Source organism: Pleurodeles waltl, chromosome 7 (genome assembly GCF_031143425.1).
Source record: "Pleurodeles waltl isolate 20211129_DDA chromosome 7, aPleWal1.hap1.20221129, whole genome shotgun sequence".
Lineage (NCBI taxonomy): Eukaryota > Metazoa > Chordata > Amphibia > Caudata > Salamandridae > Pleurodeles > Pleurodeles waltl.
Genome location: NC_090446.1, coordinates 1,359,036,489 through 1,359,059,195, shown reverse-complemented (window position 1 = coordinate 1,359,059,195; position 22,707 = coordinate 1,359,036,489). Strand labels below are relative to the sequence as shown.

Below are 22,707 nucleotides of genomic sequence, written 5' to 3'. Positions count from 1 at the left end.
GATAAGTTCGCAGTGGAAGAAACTAACCTTTTGCTGTTGTACACAAAACACTTCCAAAGAAAACAAATTTACAGCGAAAATTTTTGCGTATGTCTTCCATTACAAGGAAAATGGTCTTTTGTGTGGTGTAACTTATCTAGATGTGTCAGAAAACCTTTTTTTACTAGAGGCTAAGGCAAACCAGAAAACTCTGCAAAGTTCATGAAGGGCTTGAAAACTTTGCATAACTTCACTAGGAATTTAGAAAAACAACCTATAATCATCACTACTCTTTTCCAATACGCTATGCGTTTCTTTCTATTCTCGAATTAATTTTGCATTTAGGATGTTGTTGTTGGAAAATGCCAATAAAGACGTTTATTAATAATGTTTTATATGATTGTGAAATTACATAATCCCCTATAAAAGCATAATAGTTTTGAAAATCGTAAGACTTAAGGGCCAGATGTACGAAAAAAGCAATTTGCGACTTGCAAATTGCGAGTCCCTGCGACTCGCAATTTGCAACTCGCAAATTGCTATGCAGTACGGTGTCTCAGACACCGACTGCAACTCGCAATGGGGTCGCAATGACCCACCTCATGAATATTCATGAGGTGGGTCGCAAATTGCGGCCCCATTGCGAGTATAGGCACTCGCTAACATGGAGGCCTGCTGACGTCAGCAGGCCTCCATGTTAGCGACCTGCTTGTCAATAAAGCAGGTTTTTTTTTTTTAAAGTGTAGCCCGTTTTCCCTAAGGGAAAACGAGCTGCACTTTAAAAAAATCCGAAACCTTTAGTTTCGGTTTTTCAGGGCAGGGAGTGGTCCCTTGGACCACTCCCTGCCCTGAAAAATTTATATCTGGTCCAGTCACAAAGGGGAAGGGGTCCCACGGGGACCCCTTCCCGTTTGCGACTGGGTTACCATCCACTTCAAGTGGATGGTAACTGCGAGTCCATTTGCGGCCGCTTTCGCGGCCGCAAATGGAATTGCATACCAGTGCGAGTCGCTAATAGGAAGGGAACACCCCTTCCTATTAGCGAGTCTGAAATGCATTTTGCGAGTCGGATCCGACTCGCAAAATGCATTTCTGCATAGCAAACCCACGTTTGCGAGTCGCAAACGGCGATTTTCGCCGTTTGCGACTCGCAAACGGGTTGCTACATCTGGCCCTAAGTTCCCTACTTTAAACATTACAATGTATATTTATAATGTGTACGTTTGCAGACTCAAGATAGAATGTGGATATATACTACTCGACCCCTATCTAGTAATATTGTGCAGAGCTACAACTTCTGCATGTTCCTTGATTCTGGGATGCAATCCAACATACAGGGGTGCAGGGGAGCTGGGTGGTATGGAGAGTAACATGTAGAACGTTCTTGTACTCTAATCTTAAGTCATTACATTTTTCCAGAGTTACCAAAGCTTTGTGTGTAAAATATGATATGCTTTATCGGAAGGTGGACGAGGAACGATCATTTAAAACTGAATGCAGAGAAAACGGAAGCTGTGGTACTAAATAAAAACCCTTTAATTTGGTCAAGACGTTACTGGTCTTTAGAAATTGCACACTTCTGGTGCAAAAAGTCTAGAAGTGTTATTGATCAGCATCTTTTGATGAGACACAAACAAATGCTGTGGTCTCAAAATGTGTCTTCGTTGTACGAACATCTAAGAAGATTCAATAGTTTCCTTCGTTTGAAGGCATGAAGACTATTATGGCAGCAGTTGTTGGAGCGAGGCTGGACTATTCTAATAGTATTTATCTTGGTCTACCTAAATGTGACATCAACAGCCTCTTACTGACTCAAAAGCCAGAGCCCAGATTGAGCTTTTAAAGTACAGCGCGGAACTCAAACAATAGAGCTTCTGAAAAGCCTACATTGGCTACCTATCATACAGCGCATTTATTTAAAATGGGTTGCCTGATCTTTAAAGCCTTTCAAGGTTTGGCACCAGATTTTAAAATTGTTTGCATGTTGAGATTTGTCACCAGGAGAGCCCTCTGCTCAGCTACAGCTAATTTGCTGGTAATGCCACGATTGTGCTAACTGAAATCTGGCGTCACAGGCAATAGACTCCTGGAAAGAGAATGCTCTTCCATATGAGATTTGGTCAATTACCAAGCTATCTAGTTTTAGGAAAGCCTTGAAGACCTGACTTTTCAAGCAGGCATTTGATGCTCACTCATAGCATTGCCTCCTTTTGCTGCTATTGTAGCGCATGATAGTGCCAAGGGACCTTCAGGTGTATGCGCATTTTATAAGTATCTATTAACAATAATATTGTAAGGCTGTGATTCTTCACTACGGATCAATGAACACTACCACTTAATTAGAAAATAACTCTGGTGGAAATACCACTTGATGGTTACAAATTGTTCAAGCTGGATGCATGCATAGCATACAGGTTTTGGACATTTTAATATATATGCCCCCAAAACACCAGCTACAACCAATAAAGATACATTAACAACCAGCTCCAAGATTCAATCTTAACCAACCAGACGTTAGTATAGTATTCCATTGCTCCCCAGCAAGGCCTGTGCTATATAAATATTGATCAACTGGAATTTTCAGCACAGACGGTGGTTTCCAAACAGGAACCTTAAATTGAAAGAAATACTGAAGAAAATTTACGAGGACATCACTTAAGGGAACATTTGGTCAGCACTACTTTAAAATAATAACTACCATGTTTTAGACATTTCTGATGAGGGACTTGTCTTTTGGGTAGGCGTTAAGTGGAAGCACAGTTACACCTGTCCGTTAGTTGGACTTGTCCTCGACCCAGCGCAATGATGGATGCACAAATATACCTCGCTCTGCTGTGGAGTAAGTTCATTCTGGGTTATGAGGCAGTCAGAAAACAGGAGGGTCAATTTATGATTTACTGAACCATTTTGGTTCTCTCTGCCACTTTGATGAATGATGCAGAGAGAACCAATCCGAAGCTTGGTTGTTAAATTTGCAGCTGGCACAACATTTAGGTGAAACTGTAAACACGAGAAAAAACAGACCACCTGACAAAAGAATTAGACCAGACAGGTGTGCTGGTGCCACTAAAATGTGATGTAACAAAGACCAATGGTAAAGTCATGCATCAATACATAAATTGGAGCCTTTTTGTATAAAGCCAACAGTAGACGGCTGAAGTGTAATATTCATGAGAGAAAGCTAGGTGGAAAATTAAAGAAGAAACTGGAGAGGAAATGTAGTTTAGTGGATCATTTTCTAGCTTTAAAACCAGGAAATCTGGGTCAGGTGCCCAACTTTGGAATGTCACAGCAACTTTAGTTCTCAATAAACATATATTGTAAGGATGTGAATGTATCTAAATTAGGTTATGCAAATGTGTAAACACCTCACTTGATAAACAGGACCTTGATTCATCTTCCAACCTAGAACTACAGCATTCTACTGCTTTCTAGCAAGAGTTGCCCAATGTAAACATAATGAATAAACAGGTATAGCAGCCATAAAGATTTAGGGGTAAAGAAACTGAAAATAAAAATAGGTGATGTGGAAAAAGACACATCGCTAGTAAAGTCATGAATGCTATGTCCATCACATTATAAAAAAACACACACAATACAATGTTCAGTATAATAACCATACACATAAAAGAGACAGGGTAGCTATACGGTAGCCCTTTAGATACAGAATGGCTTATACAAGATGCTACCAAATAAAAAAAAAACACTTTCTGATTAGGCACTAGGAAAACTCTATAGCTATCATTTATTATTGTTTGACTTACCTTCCTTGCTCACACCCTTTATCATTCCAGATTTAGAAATAGAATTTGAATTGGATTTATTACTTTTTTGTGAGAACAAGTTACTCTCTTCAGTAGTGACCAAACCACAAGTGATTGGTTTTCGGTGAGACTAGTACTTAGCGCTGGAAGACACAAAACAATACTAGAGAACTATGAAAGTAAGAAAGGAACAGTGCAGAAAAGAAAGCAATAGGAGTAAAGGAAATAGAAATGACATAGTGAAGGAAGGATAAAATAGTGAAAGTAATAAGGTACGAGAATGAAACAGAAATGCAGAAAGTGGGAAAGGAAGATGGAAGGCAAAAGTAAAATCAGAAAAAAACAATGTAGAAGTGGAGGCAAGGAACACGAGTAAAATAATGAAATGCTAAATAGTAGGAAGGACAATGGAAACATTTAAAAATAAAGAAAAAACTTGAGAAAATATAACTGCTTTTGAAAGAAGGAGGAAAGGGAGGAAGAGAGAGAGGAAAAAATAGGAAACGAAAAAGAGATAAAGAAACATACTTTCTATACAACAAATATAAAAGACATGGCACACATCAGGACCCTTTGTGATTTCTAAAACCTCCTTGGGAGAAACGCTCGTGCAGCTCGGTCTTTTCACTCACCAGTAAGTCGATGGAGGTCAGCGTGTGGTTGGCGTGCGTGAGAGAGTAGGTGACCTGATAGACGCCATCATTTGTCTCACTGTTCCCGTAGAAACCGATGCCGATGCCAGCACTAAAGACAAAACGAATGAAGGAAAAGAAAGAGTCAGACAGAGGAGTTTATTTACTATTATCTTGTGACAGTTCAGAATTTATAAATAAGGATCGAACTCTTGGTTAGCGTAGTTCCAAACTGAGCTTTGAATCAAAGACAGGCTAAAGACCCACATAGGCTGTTCAAGCAGGGCTTTACCAGTGGTGGCTGCTGCCAATCAAGGGTTGCGGGGCAAGGGGGAGGACTATCGTGTGTGTGTTTGTGGTGGGGAGGTAGGGGGAATTAAAAATGTATTTTTTAAAAACTTACCTTTCTGATGCTTGTGCTGCTGGCCAGCTCCCAGATGCTCCTCTCTTCCCGGCTCCGGGGCAAAAAAACACAGGCTCCCAATCCAGATGCTGCTCTCATGCTAAAACAAGCATGAGAGCAGCATCTGGATTGGCCTGAGCGCGCTGGTTTGACGCTTGCTCAGGCACAGGCAGCCTGTGCCCTTTCTCCAACCCAGCTGTGTAAAAAAGCTGGGTTGGAGAAATGTAAGTGCACATGACAGTTGGCTGGCCTAAGATGTCCACCATTCCTCCTCCCTGCCATGGCCCCGCCCCATCCTAAGCTCTCATGGCTCAGTCAGGCAGTGACCCAGCAGGGGGGCAACGTTCCTCTGCAATTACGGAGGAGCCACCCCTGGGTTTCACTTAAATGAGAATTTATCCTGGTAAAAAGGTTGGTCACTTTTCACAAAGGCTGTTTCCACTTTCCGCATCCAAAACAGTCTTCAGCGGATGAGCTACTCCACCACATTCACTTAGATCCATACAGATATATTTGATTGCCCACTGCACAATGAAAGAAAGCTCAGCAAAGTCAATACATCTTAGCCAATACATTTTGCTATTCTAGATAGCCGCAGAGAATACGTGTACATTTGCTGTGGCCTTTTTGGAGTGGCATTTTGTTAAAATTAAAGTAAGAAGGCTGCAGTGGAACTGCATGCATTCCCTTTTTTGATCTCTCCTAATAGACAAAGCATGCACAGAATGTTGTGAGATATATTGTTAGCTTACATTGGCATATGAATAGAGATAAGGATTTTAAATGCAACCTTGCACCTCCCTAGCAGCCAAAACTGGCACCACAGTATTGACTTTATGTGTTACCTTAAAATATCAGAATTCTGGTTACCTGTGATTATTGCTGTGGATTTGCATTTTGCATAATTTTTAGGCTCCAGAATAAGGGTCTCTTTCACCTACAAATACTTTCATGAAAGGCCAGAGAGGCTGGTTCCATTTCTAGATTTACTCCAGAGGGATAGTGCCCTGTCGGACGCACTGTTAATCCTAAACCAGTGAAACATTTGAGGCCCCCTTTTTACTAATATTGCATTAGCTAGGAGTCTGTTGTGTCACCCACTTGATCCTTTCCCTCACTACATCATCTTCCTTCAGGTAAAGTGACCCACTGGGCAAACTGTCATTGTATTATTTAAGTTGTTTGAGTCTCTGAAGCATTGAGATGGAGTTCTACTTATTTACTAAGCTAGGACATTGAAAATCAAGATGATCAGCTATCGTGACATATAAATCCCTCTTTCTGTATGGTGCTAAAGCGAAGTGTGTCTGATAGGCTTCTAGGAGCTACACACCTAACTAGCAATAAAGAAGACCACTGTCAAGTGCAAAGAAAGAGAAAGCATCTCTAGCGATTTGCTCTGCGGTCACATCCCTATTATCCCACAGTTAATACAACTAGAAACAACACACAGGGCTGCCAGACTTGTGCCTACAGTGGCATTTCTGAAAGCAGGAAGATCATTCAAGAGGTGTTACTGCAAGTCCTGATCACAGCTGAGCAGACAAGTGAACTATTGATGTAGTATCCAGTGATGATCTATTTAGCTTGCAGAAAGGAGAATTGACCTTCCCTATGTGTGAGCGGAATGTCAAACAAGCGCAGCCCTTCTCCGGGGACAGTGTGTAAGAGAGCGAGAGCAGATGCATGCTGAGCATCAGAAAGAGACACCAGGGGTATTTATCATGTCATGGGCAGATGACTCTCCAGCACAGCTGCCAAAAGGAAGGCTTTCAGTAAGGGCATAGGGGACCAGGGAGCGGTGGCGCTGTGACACCAGGAGGTAGGAAGGTGGGGTGCAATGAGATAGAATGGGACATAGGGATGGGTGCACCACAAGGCCCGGCTCCTCTGCCTTGCCTAATCTGGGGCCAACTTCACTTCCACATCCTAACTTTACAGCTCTTCCCTAGTGGCGCCTAGTTCTATTAATACGCCTACCATTTCATCTTACACCCGTTTCGAGAGACATAGTTGCATATTTCATCTCTTTCCATGTTGGAATATCCTTTTTATTCCAGGCTGGATTCGCTCCAATGCCATTAAACTGTCTTAATTTGCTTAATCTGTTGTGACCAATTTGGGGGTTCTCTTTTGGTTACTGCTGGTAGATAGCTACATTATCCTTTTTTTCAGGATTCTGATTTTATTGACCATTAATTTAGGGCCTTATTTAGAGCTCAAAAGATGGCCTACTCCATCCAGAACGTGGCGGATATCCTGCCATAGGCTCTAATGCAGCAAATGGGACATTTACCGCATATGTGATGGAGTACTGTGTCTGCCAAACTCTAAATATCGCCCTTAATGTTGTTTATAATGTGTGCTCTTTGTTCCTTCCACCGGGACATTCATGCTTCAGTCATCAGAAGGTACAAGAGTGGCTACAAGAGGGCAGAAGAAAAGCAGAGGAAAGAGCAAAAAGAAGAGGTGAGTGGAAAGCGTGAGGGAATAAAGGGAATAAATAAAAAATGAAATGCCAGGAAAGCGATTTCATGTTCTGTAGCAGATGGAGAGGGACATCTGTTCCCTTGCCGATATGATAGAAAAAATACCGAAATGCAAAAGACCTCAACTATTATATTGAAAAAAACATACTCTCTATTTTTATATCATATTTAATATTCACTTCGCACATTAAAACAATAGCTTTTCATTGTAAAATGTGGAAAAGGCAGGAGGCGGAACTGTAACACCTCTCCAAATACCAAAATAGTAAACAGGAGAGTGGAAAAAGGAGGCTTATAGCGAAACGCCATTGAAGCAAATTGGAAGGCAACATCGAAGTGGCAAAAATAACAAGCATTTGCAATGCAATGGGTCTCATGTTTGCTCGAGTTAGAGCTATTAGCGTTGTAAACTGCTCACCGGACTTTTCTTGCCACATAAACTGAAAATGAAATGTAATACAGTTTCACATAAGCGAGCCGACGACCGCCATGAGCGAGAAGCAGACTCACTAAAGGAAACAGAAATTCCCTCGCAGTCAAACGTATCGGCAAAAGTGCAATTATCCACGTAACCGGTTAAAATGCAAGTATCCATCTAAACCGGCAAAAGTGCAATTATCCATGTAACAGGGTCGATGTCATGCGAGATCACGCTGCCTACGAAATAAAAATAAAAAGCAGTCTAGAAACCATATGAAAAACATGAAGCCTAGTATGTTTTCAGTAGTTGGCCTGTGCGCTTGAGGAGGGCAAACACCGGAAAAGGTATGACGTATCCATGCCTTTCACTAATGAAATCAAGCGACTTTTAAAAGGCAAACCCACAAAAAAAACACAAAAAAACTGATGGGCGTGACATGGGCATGGTTAAAAGCCCACAGAGAGACTACAACAAGGACAGAGCGCTTTGTGTGCTCGACCCTAAAGAGGGTCTCGATGTGGGTCCTCTACAAAAAGAAAAACAAGCATTGGAAAAGACAATAGGTTTTGTTTGCCAATGTTCAGTGAGGGAGGCGACCAGTTTTGCTGGTGCATAAGTGACTGTTGAAAAAGTATAAAAAGTAATGTAAACATTGCTCCCTTTGCTTTCAAGATGGCTTCTGTGATGTGTGATGCAACATGTGCTGCATTATCACACGCTTTTACTCAATGATGCAACTTATGTTGTGTCAGGCAATGTGGCGGAAAGTGTAGAAAACAGTATTTTCATATGTTCTATACCATTCACATGTCTGGACACCTCTATTGGCTTTGCTAATGCCAGCAAAGTTTAAAAGTGTTTAACAAAGCAAAGCCAATACCGACTACCCCCATTGATCACCAATGACGTTTGGCATGTGTCGCACAGCTGAGGAGCTGCAGAGAAAAGCAGCAGGGGAGACACAGAAGTCAACAGGGGGATAAAGGCAAAGAAAGTAAGCAGTCTGAAATCAGAAACATGCACTGCCATGGAGTGCTAAACAAATAATGACATGAGAAAAACACAAAAAGTAGGTTCCATGATGCTAGCAGTGGAAGGCTACACCCCACCCGGCAAAAGCAAGGGTAAAAGAGCTACTCTCTAGGGAAGGGACCAACACAAAATAGGGAGGAAAGCCATTAGTAAAAAGAAGGGAGCTGAGATTGTCAAGAATAACATCTACTCACGAGCAAGAGTTGACACTGAACTATTGTACACAAAGCAGTCTGTGTCAGAGAGCTGGAGTTGTCTGTTATGAGACCACAAAAGGACAAATGCTGGCTCTTTTCCTGAGCTTTCCCACATAAAACAAAAATACACAATGAGGCTATATTCCTTATGTTTTTATGTTTGAAACTTTAAATTTAGATTTTGAGGTCAAATCTCATCAACTTGGTATTTTCCGTACTAGGCAGCAGAACCTCTGCATTACCCCCACCAAATCAAAAATTCAGTTTTGAAGCGCCAAATTATATGGTTATTTAAGCTCCTTTTGGTCATCTCTAAACACATAAAAAGGCAAAACATATTTCCAAAGAATATCAGCCAGCAAGTTGAGGACACCCGTAGACCTCCCTGTGCTTAGATTTGGGACCCTGCGAAATATTCTTAACCAGCAAATCATCCAGATCCTTTTGTCTTTGATATCTCTGATCCTTCTCTACTGATACTGCAACAAGATTTGGATTCCTCAAACCCCACTGGCTGCCAGCCACCTACTTTGAAAGAACAGCAGTCTTGAAGCTGGGGCTTCATGTGAAAATATAAACTGTATAAACAAGAAAACTAGGGGCGGTCGATATATTCCCCTCCACCAGCAGATTTGGTGGAATTTTGACAACTTTGTGTTATGCTTGTAATGCAGAGTTTCAGCCAAGTTCCAGCAACCACTAAGTGGAGTTTTTTCTCACATGTGGCTCAAAAACAGTAAGTTGACGAACACAAATTAATTTTGGCGTCCCCTAGTGTGATTATGGTCACTGGGAGGGCACCTGGCAAAATGTCTTCAACAGGGGCAATTGCGACCATTCGCTGTCAGAAAGCTGCCATATGAGTAGAAAATCTACTTGAGCGGCAGTAAAATCAGCTCGTGAAAATAGGCCCTCTGGCACGCTGCATTGTGCTGTTCACGCTGATTTTTCAGCAAGCAACAAGCTCCCAACACTAAACCACAGCACAAGATGCCTATTTTTTCACCTATTCGTGGAAATCTGCAAAATCTCACAGAGTTTTTTGTAACTTTGTAACTCTGTGAAATCCTGCAGAGTAAAACTCAGCGAGTTCCACCAAGAACGTCCATTGCCATCGGTTAAACAATAACCAATAAAACAAATTGTCAAGAACCAACCCAGAAAGAAAATCACCTTGAAACAATAACCAAGAAACCCATTTCCACAAAACAACCAAAAAAAAACATTTACATACAACAATAACTATGAAAACCCATCATTACTAACAAAATAACTAAAAAATCGCCACACAACAATAACCAAAAACCCCATCACAGCGAAATAATAAAGACAACCTTTCACTGCAAAACATTAACCTTTCACTGCAAAACATCATCACGAAAAAATGAACCAAGAAAGCCTTAATCACGATTTGGGGAGCGGGGTATATGAAGTGTGACCTTCAGAGGACCGTGAGTTGAGGTGAGCAAATGTAACACACGTAAAAAAATGTAGTAATGAGTTTCGTTATTTTCCTGGTGATTGCATCATTTTCTCCCAAAATATGAGCCATTTACGAATTTTGTGATTTCTCTCTTCAAAACATTAACCGAAGCACTGATTACACGGTGCTAAAGGAAAAAAAATAGACAAAAACCGAAAAAAGTGATATCATGCTTCCTTTCACAGTGAATATAACATCCTGGGGTGCCAGCAGCTGAGTTAAGAGGACAGCAGTATTGTGTAAACGCCATACACACTGCTAGGTGATGGACACAGACAGTAACACAGCAACAAGGCCTGTGCCCTGGGGAGCTCGCACCGTGAGGGCATCAGCCAATTATCCAGGCGCTGGCACGGAGAGGCACTGGTAACCAAGCGTCGGTGGCAGGGCTGGGAATTGTACCTAGTACCCCCACTCCAAATCTCTTGACATAGACAGTGCAGGAGAAACCAAGAGGTGGCCGAAAATAGAGCGCAATGAAAGGGGGAGAATTGTGGAGGAAAGAGAAAGAGAGAATCGTAAAAGAAGGAAAAAGCTGTAAAAAAGTAATGTGAGGAAGTGGCAGAGGATGAAAAGGAGGGGAAAAGAGAAATCAGGGACAGGTATTAAGAGAGATAAGTGAAGTTCATCGTAGGCGAAGGGGGTGAGTAGAGAAAGCAATGAGCGAAAGAGAGAGATGGAAAGGGAAGGTAAAGATGAGACACAGAGGGGTTCTATGCCTTGAGGGTCGCTAATGTTTACACCCACCGGTGGTGTGCGTCCAGTTGTAGAAATACATGCGTACACTCGGTCTACAGTTCTGAGAATGTCACGACAGGTCTTGGAGTGGGGACCAGAAGTTCTTAGGGTTGCTACCGTGACTAGTAAAACCTCATCCGAAATAAACAAAGAGATATGGCCTGATTTAGAGTTTGGTGGATGCGGTACTCCATCACAAACAATTCAATTATATCCTATGGAAATAGTCATACGGCGGACGGGATATCCTTCATGTTTATGACACAGTAACCCATCCGCCAGGCTCTAAATCAGACCCTTAGACTCTAAATACAAGACCTGCCTGGTGAAAGACATGGCCTTGCATCAGCCGCCACAGTGCTGTATTTTTGGCAGCATTTCGGCCATAGGAACCCACCATCTTCTTCAAGGTTACTGTTAGACAGAAATAAAACATCTTTGGCTTCATTTGAGAAGAAATTCTATTGAAATATTGTCTTCACCTCTGACAACTTATTCCGATGTCCTTCTGCCAGGCACAACCACCAAACATAAAAGAACATCAGTGGTTGCCTTACAAATTGCTGCCACTAGATCAACTGACATTTTCATCGCCCCAAATGACACTAAACAAAATGTTATAGTCCTGTTCTTGAGTTAATTTTTACAAAACCTTTATCTAAACCCTGCCAACTTTCAACCTTGTTTGAGGCAAACTGTGCTTGAGCCCTTTATGGATTATAAAGGTTTGCTAACCGTAGGAGAAGACACAACACATCCGCCTGCAACCATAAAAGCATAGTCAAGTCAAGGCAGCTGGTAACGTTTTTTCTGGCATTGATGGGGATTCAACTGAAGATATTGCGGAGCATGCAGAGGGTGTAGAAGCATGAGGAGGCGACTGTGTTGATTTGCTATTTCATTGTCAGTTGGCTGTTGAGGAGGATGCTGAGGTTGCACGCCTGGGTTGTTGGTGTGGCCGTGAGTCCGAGTTCTGCTGGCCACCAGCTGTGGTCCCATATGGAGGGGTTCTCACTGAAGATCAGTACCTCTGTTTTGTCGGAGTTAAGCTTGAGGCAACTGGCTCTCATCCACTTGGTTACGTCTGTCATGGCGCTACTTAAGCTAGTTGTGGCGTTGGTTGAGTCCTCAGGGAGGGTGAGGATGAGTTGAGTGTCGTCAGCGTAGGAGATTATGTTGAGGCTGTGGAATCTGACAATGTTTACGAGTGGGGCCATGTAAATGTTGAACGGGGTGGGGCAAAGAGATGATCGTTGGGGTGCGCCGCAGGTGATGTCCTTGGATGCGGAGAACACGGGGCAGTCAGATGCTCTCTGTTCATCCTGATAGAAAGGAGGTGTCCCACTTGAGGGCATCTTGCTGTATGCTAATGTGCTGGAGTGTGTCGATGAGGGGATGGTGGGAGATGGTATTGAACCCTGCTGAGAGGTTGAGTTGGATCAGGGCCACAGAGTCATCACAGTCGAGGATGACTCTGATGTTGTCTGTGGCGGAGAGAAGCACGGACTCAGTGCTGTGGTTTGCATGGCATCCAAATTGTGAGGGATCGAGAAGTTGGTTGAGTTCCAGGTATTCAGTGAGTTGTCTGTTGATGGCCATCTTGAGTACTTTGACGGGAAAAGGGAGTAGGAAGATCGGTCTGCAGTTTTTGAGGTCGCTGGGGTCAGCTGAGGGCTTTTTCAGCAGGAGTCTGATCTCTGCGCCCAATCATCTGGGAAAGCTGCTGTGGAGATGGAGGTGTTGAGGAAGTTCGTAAGTTCTGTGATGATAGGGTTGGCGCTGAGGTTGAAGAGATGGTGGGGGCAGTAGTCGGTGGGAGCCCTGGAGTGGATGGATGACATGATGGACAGGGTGCTCTGCGCGGTGAGCAGGGACCAGGTGGTGAGAGTTCAGTTGCAGTTTCCTGGTTGCTTGCAGGGGTTGGGGGTCAAAGTTGTTATAGATTGTGGTTATCATGTTGTGGAAGTAGTCTGAGAGGGAGTCAAAGAGTTCCTGGGAGAGGTGGATAGAGTTCTCTTTGGCAGGAGTTGGTGAAATCCTTGACAATCTTGAACAGTTCCTTCATGTGGTTTGCCGCGGAGTTGATGCGGTTTGTGATGGCTGCTCTCTTGGCTTCCTTGATGTGCCCGTGGTCTTCATTAAGGGATGCCTTGTAGAAGGCTCTTGTCAGAGGGGTCTTTGGAGGTTTGCCATCGCTTCTCGCATTGGAAGCAATTGCTCTTGGTGGTATGGAGTTCTGGGGTTTACCAGCTGGCTCGTTTTGAGGTTTTCATGGGTTTGTCTGATTTCTATGGGGCAACTTCATTGACTCAGTTGGTGATCCAGATTGCAAAGTTCCGGATGAGCTGGATGAGATTTGCAGAGGTTTCCGGTTGTGAAGTGCTGAGGGATTGGCTCTATTGCATTTTGTGGGCCATGGTGGGTACGTGTTGATTTCTGGCAGAGAAAGAAAAGTGGACAATGGTGAGGTCGGTCCAGGTGAGCTCTGTGGTGTGGGTGAACTTGATTCTGTCGCTGGAGGGATAGATGGTGTTGAGAGTGTGTCCAGCTTTGTGCATGGGTGCGGTGACTAGTTGGGTGAGGCCAATGTTGTTGAGGTTCTCTAGGAGGGCGGCAGTGTTGACGTCTTTGGGGTCAGTGATGTGGAAGTTGAGGGTGCTGAGTAGGATGTAGTGCTGGGAATCTATGGGCATGTGAGCGATGATGTTGTTGAGGATGGCATCACAGAAGGCTGGTGTGACCGGGCGTTCCCGTTCACGAAGGCAGAACTTCCTGAAAATGACGTATCGGAGGATCCCGATACGTCATTTTCAGGACGTTCTGCCTTCGTGAACGGGAACGCCCGGTCACACACCTCTTCCCATGAACGGTCCTGTTCGAGGACCGTGGTCGAGTCCGGAAATCGAGACAGATAATCAGCAGGGGCCTGCTGTGATCCTGGTATGTGGCGTACCTGAAAGGAAAATGGCTGCAGTTCAAGGAACCATCTCAGAATCCGGGAATTAGTGTCTTTATGTGCGGCCAACCACGTGAGGGGGGCATGATCTGTAAAAAGAATAAACGGTCGACCCAACAGATAATACTGTAAAGCGTCCACGGCCCACTTGATGGCCAAACACTCCCTTTCAATGATGGGAAAATGACGTTCCCGTGGAAACAGTTTTCTACTGATATATATTACCGGGTGATCACGACCCTCCCCGTCGGGTTGAGCTAGAACCCCCCCCCAGTCCTACGTCGGAGGCAACCGTGTATAGATGAAAGGGTTTCGAGAAGTCGGGACACCGCAATATGGGCTCTTTGGTCAGATAGGATTCCAGTTGTTCAAAACTAGCCTTCTGGGAATCTGAAAAAGGTACTAACTGGTTGGGGTGTGCTTTAGACAGTAAATCCATGAGGGGAGCTGCAAGGGTGGAATACTCAGGTATGAACCTTCGATAGTAGCCGACTAATCCCAAAAACGAGCGTAAGTCTTTTTTAGTTTTTGGGCTAGGGGCGTGGAGAATGGCTTCGACTTTCTTGGTTTGAGGTTGCAGAGTTCCCTGGCAGATTTTGTATTCTAGATATGAAATGTCTGGTTTTCCGATAACGCATTTTTTCGGGTTAGCAGTTAGCCCTGCTCTTGCGAGAGTGTGGAATATCTGATGTAAATGGTTTAGATGATCTTCCCAGGTTTCACTAAATATAACTACATCGTCTAGGTAGGCTGCTGTAAAGGTATGAAATGGTTTTAATAGCCTATCCATTAACCTTTGAAACGTGGCAGGTGCTCTGTGCAATCCAAATGGTAGTACCGTGAAATGATACAGACCGGACTGGGTCGCAAAAGCCGTTTTTTCTTTATCTTCTGGGTCTAAAGGGATCTGCCAATACCCTTTAGTTAAGTCTATCGTGGACATATATTTGGCCTTTCCGAGTTTTTCGAGGACGTCGTCTACTCTAGGGATTGGATAGGTGTCAAACATGGAACTTTCGTTAAGCTTCCGGAAGTCGATACAGAATCTGATCGTACCGTCCGGTTTTGGTACCAGAACGACTGGGGAACACCAGGGACTATTCGATGGTTCCACTACTCCTAGTTCTAACATTTTCTGTATCTCGTGCTCCATAATCTGTTTCCGTGCCTCGGGGATACGATACGGACGTAACCTAACAATTTTACCTGGTGTTGTTCTTATCTTATGGTGTATCAAGGTGGTTTTACCCGGCGTTTCTGAAAAGAAATGTTGGAAGTGTTTCAGTAAGCTATACACCTGCCCCTTCTCTAGATTCGTCAAGGTTTCATTTACCAAGGGTAACCCTTTTTCCTCATGGGATCCGGTGGGACAAAACTCAATATTTAACTCTTTACTGGGACATAGGAACCTATTCACTCGTATGGGACTGTCAGGGTTGTTGGGTTCTTCCCATTTTTTAAAGAGATTTATATGATAAATCTGGGTTTTCTTAGGATTGGACGAGATTTCAATCAAATAAGTAACAGGAGAAACTGATCGGATTACCCTATGAGGGCCCTGCCATCTTGCTAGGAGTTTGGGTTCTGAAGTGGGACGCATTATTAATACCTGGTCTTCAGGTTGTAAAACCCTCAGCTTACTCCCTCTGTCGTAATACTGTTTTTGGGTTCTTTGGGCCTGTTCCATATTCACTCGGACCTCTTCCCATATAGTTTGTAGGTGGGACCGTAAGTTGTGGGCATATTCTAACAGGGGCCTTCCCCCTCCTTCTGCCTCCTCTTCCCATGTTTCCACTGCCATATCTATAAGGGAACGGGGTTGTCGGCCAAACACTAACTCAAAGGGGCTATGGCCGGTTGAGGCCTGCTCATGGGTTCGGATAGCGTACAAGACCAGTGGTAATTTCTGATCCCAGTCTCTCCCTGAGTCCTGTACTACTTTTCTCAGTAAGGTTTTCATTGTTCGGTTGTATCGTTCTACCAATCCATCCGTCTGTGGATGGTAAACCGAAGTTCGGATTTGTGCAACACCTAACGTTTTACACACCTGTCTCATTAGATTAGACATAAAGGGGGTCCCCTGGTCGGTAAGTATTTCATGGGGAAACCCAATTCGAGAGAAGACGGTTATCATTGCTTGGGCTACTGTCTTGGTAGTTATACTTGTCAGCGGAATAGCCTTGGGGTATCGGGTGGCGTAATCAACCATAACTAGGATATATGTGTGGCCTTTGGTTGAGGGTACTATGGGCCCAATCAGATCCATTCCTATCCTGCTAAAAGGAATGTCTATGATGGGTAGGGGCATCAGCGGTGCTTTTTTAGGTTTACCTGGTTCCGTAAGCTGACACCTGGGACACTGAGAACAATATTTTCTTATGTGTGCAAACACCCCCGGCCAGTAAAATCGCCTGAGGAGGTATTCTTCGGTTTTCTCTCTTCCATAATGACCCCCACCTGGTTGATTATGGGCCAGGGTCAGGACATAATCCCTAAACTGTGCTGGTACCAATAGTTGTTGTTTACGTTCCCCCGTACGATTAGTGGTTATCCTGTATAAGAGGTTTTTCTTAATTAGGAAGTAAGGACCCACCTCATCGGTTTCTTCTGACTTTGCGGATCCCCAAGCCTGAGTGAGGGATGGATCTTCCCTTGGGTTTGTTGGAAACTGATAGGTGCTTCGTGTATTTCCGCTACAAGTCTTTGGGTTTGTTCTGGGTCCTTCTGATCCCTGAACTGTCCTTTTCCTTCCCTTTTCTCTCGACGTGAAAGTTTCCTACGTGTGACAGGGCACTCAATATCGTCGTCCGCAAAAGGTGCTTCCCTCCACCAGTCCTGGGTCCCCTTGGGGTTTCTAATCTGATCCAGGAGTTCTTGGAAATGTTCATAGTCAGTCCCGATGATACATTCCTCAATCAATTGTGTCATGATTCCCATAGGCAGGAAATCCCTGTGGTTTCCCCACTCTATTGTCAGTATTTGTAACGGATACTGCTCTTTGTCCCCGTGAATACAGCAAATATTCACCCACTGTCTTGGTTCCCTGTCAACGGGTCTTATAAGATCTTTCCTCACCACAGATTGGCTGCAGCCCGAGTCAACTAGAGCACATACCGACCGTCCGTTAATGCTCATTACTTGCTTAAACTTCATGTTACCTCTTCCGGTACACAGTACCCGTCGTCGTGTTACTCCGATCTCCATTGGCTCACTACTGTCATGTTTCCTCGGACACATGCGGGCTATGTGTCCCCATTCCCCACAGTTATAACATTGGGGCCCCTGTACCGGCGGGCTTTCTATTAGTCTACGGGAAACGGTCTAGTCAGGAAGGGCTCTCGGAGTACTTTTTGGACTGGACACACCCATTTTTATGCTGGGTCTGGGTGGGACACCCCTTACATCTACAGAGCGATGATATGCGCAGGCTAAATCGATCGCCATTTCAGTATTTACTTTTGGATGTTGGCGAATCCAATGCTTTGTAGAAGTAGGTAAGGCATCTAGGTACTGTTCGAGAACAATGGTTTGTATCACCTCCTCACGGCTATTCCCGATAGGACCTAACCATTTCAAAGCCAAATCCTTTACTCGATAATAGAAGGTACGGGGATCCTCACTTGGTCCCCATTTGATTTTCCGGAATTTGACTCTGTAGTATTCTGTGTCATTCCCCACCCGTTCCAGGACGCTAGTCTTTATTTCTTGGTATGGTGTGGTGCCCCCTGGGTTGGCTGCTTGATAGGCAGCTTGTAATAAACCGGTAATTAAGGGTGCGACATACTGTCCCCATCTATCCTCAGGCCACTGAGCTGAGGAGGCCACTCTCTCGAAGTTAGTGAAAAATGCCTCTGGGTCTTCCCCTTCTTGGTATTTCTGTAACACGGAACTGGGTACATTGGGGTGGACCTTACTGATAGCAATAGTCTTGGTTAATTTCTTCATAGCGGTCTCGTGTACCAGCTGATTATTTGCAAGGATGGTCGCCTGGCTTTTCAAAGCCGACTGTAAGGCTTCCCTGTCCTCTTTTGCTTCTCGTTGGTGTGCCTCCCATACCAACTGCAAATGTCGCTGGCCTTCGGCCAGTTGTTTGATCATATCCTCCAAAGATGGGCTCTCACTCATGGTTTATACGGTTCGTACTCGGAGTGGGTAATTTCTGATCCCACTTCTGTCACCACTGTGGCAGTATGAACGGTATAAAGGCAACTAAGAGGCGCTGTTATTACTCAGGTAAGTGTTTTATTTTATATTAAAGGGTTAACTGTTCGTTTTCAGGGAGCATGGGGTTTTTCTTTTAGATTTAGGCAGGGATCTCCGTCTTTGACTGATGGTTTCTTCTGCCTTTCTTTCCCTCTTCTTTTCCAGGTTATAGTTCCGGTGGTCTTCCAGCTGCTTTTCAGGCTCGGGGTACCGGAAACATAAAGGACAGAAAACGCAACGGTAAGTGGGGTGGATAACCACCTCTATTTCTCTCTAAATTATGACAGACTGGGGAAAAATAGGGAAAAAACAAAAGGTGGGGTTGTGCAGGTGAGGAGTGGAGGGGGACCAAGTGCTCACTGTCTGGGGTTTTTTAGTGCCCGTAAAGTGGTTCACACGTGGAGTCCCGGTGTCATAAACAGTCCTCCCACTCAGCCCTTTTTACCCCCCCTCCCCAGTCCTTTTCCCAGTAGTGTCCCGTTTGTGAGCCCACAGGGACCGTACCTTGTTAAGCCACGACCCTCCAGAGTCGTGGCTGGCGTTCTCGTGGTCCCTTAGTTGATCTCCTTCGCCAGGGTGACTCGGTTCCGACACCTTGGTGGACACGGGATCCCTTCTGTCGGATGTTTCCGGCCAGCCGTCTCGGTAAATCTCCTTCTCGTCCTCGGGTTTCCTTCTTTCTTGTTCCACTGCTCTCTCCTCTCCAACCTCCTCCAGCTTCTCTCCCCGTTCCGCCGTACTCCCGGGGCTCTTCAGCGTCCCGGGCCGGAAACCCTTCGAGGTTGCCCCGGCAACCTCGGTACGCCTGCCTCTCTCTGGACGCATTCCCGTGGAAACGCCGGGACGCGGAAATGACGTATCGGAGGATCCCGATACGTCATTTTCAGGACGTTCTGCCTTCGTGAACGGGAACGCCCGGTCACAGCTGGTTAGGGTCCCGGTGGTGTGTAGGTGAGGGTGCCTCCTATCATGGTCTTGGTGTCTGTATGGAGTTGGAAATTGATGTGTTCCGTTATGGGCGTGGGGTCGTCGGTGGTGCATCAGATGGTTTTCATGAAGATTATGCCGATGACTCCACCATGTTTGTTTGCGCTGTCTTTGTGTATCATTTTGTAAGCGGTGGGGGTGGGGGTGGTGACAGCAATGTTGGAGTGCGTGGTCGGGCTGAGCCATGTTTCGGTGATCAATGCTATGTCAGGGCCGAGGGTGGTGATGGTGTCCCAGACCTCTAAGGAGTGCCTGCAGAGTGAACAAGCATTGATCAGTGCAGAAAACAGGGGTCCCTGGGACTACTGTTGGAGCTGTGCAGTGGCCTCTATAAGTAGTTCTGGGGTGGGCGAGACTGTGCAGGAGGTGAGGGGTGGGTGCTGTAAAGAAAGGCAGGAACGGGAATGACGACTATGCTGAGGCCATCAAAATACCAACTAAGCCTTACCGGTGCTAAGCGCACCAAAAACAACTAAAAAAGCCAAATGCAAAGACAGCAAAAGAACTGTGAAAAAAGGAAGTGCAATCCAGAGAAACCTTGAGTGCAATGGGCAGGCAGCAGGATTGAGCTGGGGGCTTAGGAGACATGGAGCAGAGTCCTGGTATCGAGAAGCCAGGTGGGGAGTGGCGCAGAGACAAAGGGTCACTAGTCCCTGAGCACTACATGTCCCCAGGGCCTGTACAATAAATGCTACTAGTAGGTCTGCAGCACTGATTGTGCCACCCACTTAAGTAGCCCTTTAAACAAGTCTCTGGCCTGCCATTGCATGCCTCTATGTGGAGTTTTAAACTGACAAATCGACCAGGCAAAATAAACCTTTTGCCAGGCCCAAATCTTCCTTTTTTAATACATATGTCACCCCTCGAGTAGGCCTTGGTCAGCCCAGAGGACAGGGTCAATGTATTTAAAAAGTAGGACATGTATGTTTTACATGTCCAGGTAGTGAAAACACTTAAGTTCGATTTTCTCTACTGCAAGACCTATCTCTCCTATAGGATAACATTGGAGTTGCCTTATTACTTTTTATAAGAGTAATTTCCAAATGAGAAGAGATGACTTGGTCATGTTTGGTGTTTCTGAGATCACAGTTTAAAGCCCTAACTTATGGTGAAGTCAGATTTTAAACTGCACTTCTCAAATGGCCTCTTTTAGAAAGTTGAAATTTCCTTGCCTTAGCCATTTGGTTCTTGCAACCTGTCTCTGGGCCACATGATTTGTTGTGGTTGACAGTTGGGCTTTGTGTATTCCTCCTAGACAGCCACATATCGCATAGCAAGCCCCATCAATGGTAACCTCAACGATAACACAGGCCAGTGCACCACAGCCTTGATGCATCTCAGAACAGAAGCATTGCTTCAGCTGCACGATAAATCTTGGGCGCGGATCAAATCAATGTTCCGCACTCCAGGTTTTAAGGTACTTTTTTTCAGCCGGTCTTACTTGTCATCCCTATAGCCCGCCCGCGATTCACTGTGGTTGGCCTGAACTTGGGACTTTGTCCTGGTCCGGCACAAACAGATACCCAGAGTGGGTGCTTTATGTCTTTTGGTGCTATTTTCACTAAAAACATTAAATTCAATATCTTCGGTCATAATTGGATTTTTGTCATTTTGGTATTTTTTTATTTATTAAATTCCGCTCTATGTTGTAACTTGGTGTGGGAAACTTTTGTGTGGTGTTTTCACTGTTTTACTGTTTGAAATATTGCACAAATACTTTATACATTTCCTCTAAATTAAGCCTGACTGAGCTGAGACAAGCTACCAAAGGGGGGAATACAGGTTAATTTGGGATTTGCTTGTGCCTTACTTACCCTTATAAGGATTGTGGTTGCTGCTTAACCAAGGCTTACACCCCAGTCAACCAGTAACCCAATTTCCTACAAACACACTATCAATGCAGCAATAGTAGCTCAGTTCCCATCCTCTTTACCAAAGGCAACAGTTGCAATAGCAGCATTACTGCTCACCCAAATACTGACCTCTAAACGTTTTAGGTTCAGTGGTTGGTAATATGAAGTGCCTCTCCCCTTTTCGCTGGGTTTGGTGCCTTCTGTTTGAGATGGTGTTCACTGATTCCTACCCAGCACCTCTTCTTCACCAGGGCAGTTCTGTCAAGTCTATACCTCTCCAGAGAGGGTGTGTTCACTGCGGCAAACAACTACCCTTTCTTACGAGGTGTGCATCAAATGCCTGGGCATGACAGCTACTTGTGTTCAGGAGGTGCCACCATATACACATCTCACTCAGAACCAAACAGCTGCTTTAGATATCCGGAAAAGAACAAACACAATCCAAATCACACTCGCTCTCATCTCTGCAGCAGTGATGGAAGACTTGGAGTGGTGGGCCTTCAGACAGTGGGGACTCCATGGATGCCCAATAGCCTGTGATGTTGATAAAGTCAGACTCCCTGGGCTTTCTGTACAACAATGGGTCCCCTGTATCTTCTCGCTCACAAGACCCTACATATCCACCTTTTTCGTGCTGAGGGCAGTCTTCCTTGTGCTAAGGAAAGAGGGGTTGTGATGTTTTGAAGGTTATTTGGGAGATATGAAAGATTCTTTGCATGCTTTAGATGGAACCCAGATAGCGAGGGCTGGGTGCTATTTCCAATTTCTCAATCACACGTAGTACAATGTGTCCTGCTATCTTGGGAGACACTTACCTGACCAAGATGCTAATAATACCCAAGCAGAAATGGCTTTCTCACTGGGAGCAGAGCTGAGGTCACCAAACTCTACTTAAATATGTATATGGACAATAACCAGCAGACAAAGACTTCTGATTATGCCATTGAAGATCACTGTGATGTTTTACTACTATAGGCAGTCTCTTCCTCGGATATGCTTGTCTGTAAAGTACCTTATCCTAAGGTTAAATATGAAAAAACAGAATTGAAAAAAACTCAAACAGTTAAGCTATGAAAATCTTGTTTGAAGCAGTTAACCTCTGCTTCAAACAAGTGGATAATTTGGTTCCCTGGATCCTGGGCCCAGGGATGTGAGGGGCCCATTGCACTTCAATTTTGGATGTCTTTACTACCCAACCAGAGTGAAAAGGGCCCTGTTCCTTGTCAGTAGTTGTTCTACTCGTTCTGATTTATGATGTCTCTTCCATAGACCTCTCCTTTGCACAATGCCGCCTGTGTGCACCCTCCAGGAGCCATTGATGTGGGGTATCAGGTCTTCAGGAACATTGAAGAGAACCCCGCATCTTCCCCTTTGGGGGGAGGAGATATGCTATCGGGTCAGGAGTACTAGCTTTTCAGCTCCTGTCTGGAATTGCTGAACTCATCCACCTCGGTTCAGAGGATCTGACATCTTCAGGTGTCCAGAATGTATTTTATTAGGGCGAATTTAAAGAGAAGCAGCTCTTGTTCTGTCACTGGGTCTTGTCAGGTATGGTTAATCTGGTCCCTGG

General features: G+C 44.6%; 1 protein-coding gene across 3 annotated transcripts in view; it reads right to left on the bottom strand.

Moving 5' to 3' along the window:
• Positions 1-22,707, bottom strand: part of TTYH1 (tweety family member 1) — a 207,987-nt gene that overhangs the window by 75,658 nt on the left and 109,622 nt on the right. For all 3 annotated transcript variants that reach the window (XM_069200796.1, XM_069200797.1, XM_069200798.1), the window contains exon 3: positions 4,376-4,487. In XM_069200796.1, coding sequence (XP_069056897.1) covers positions 4,376-4,487 — 112 coding nt within the window. The remainder of the gene's footprint in view (positions 1-4,375; positions 4,488-22,707) is intronic.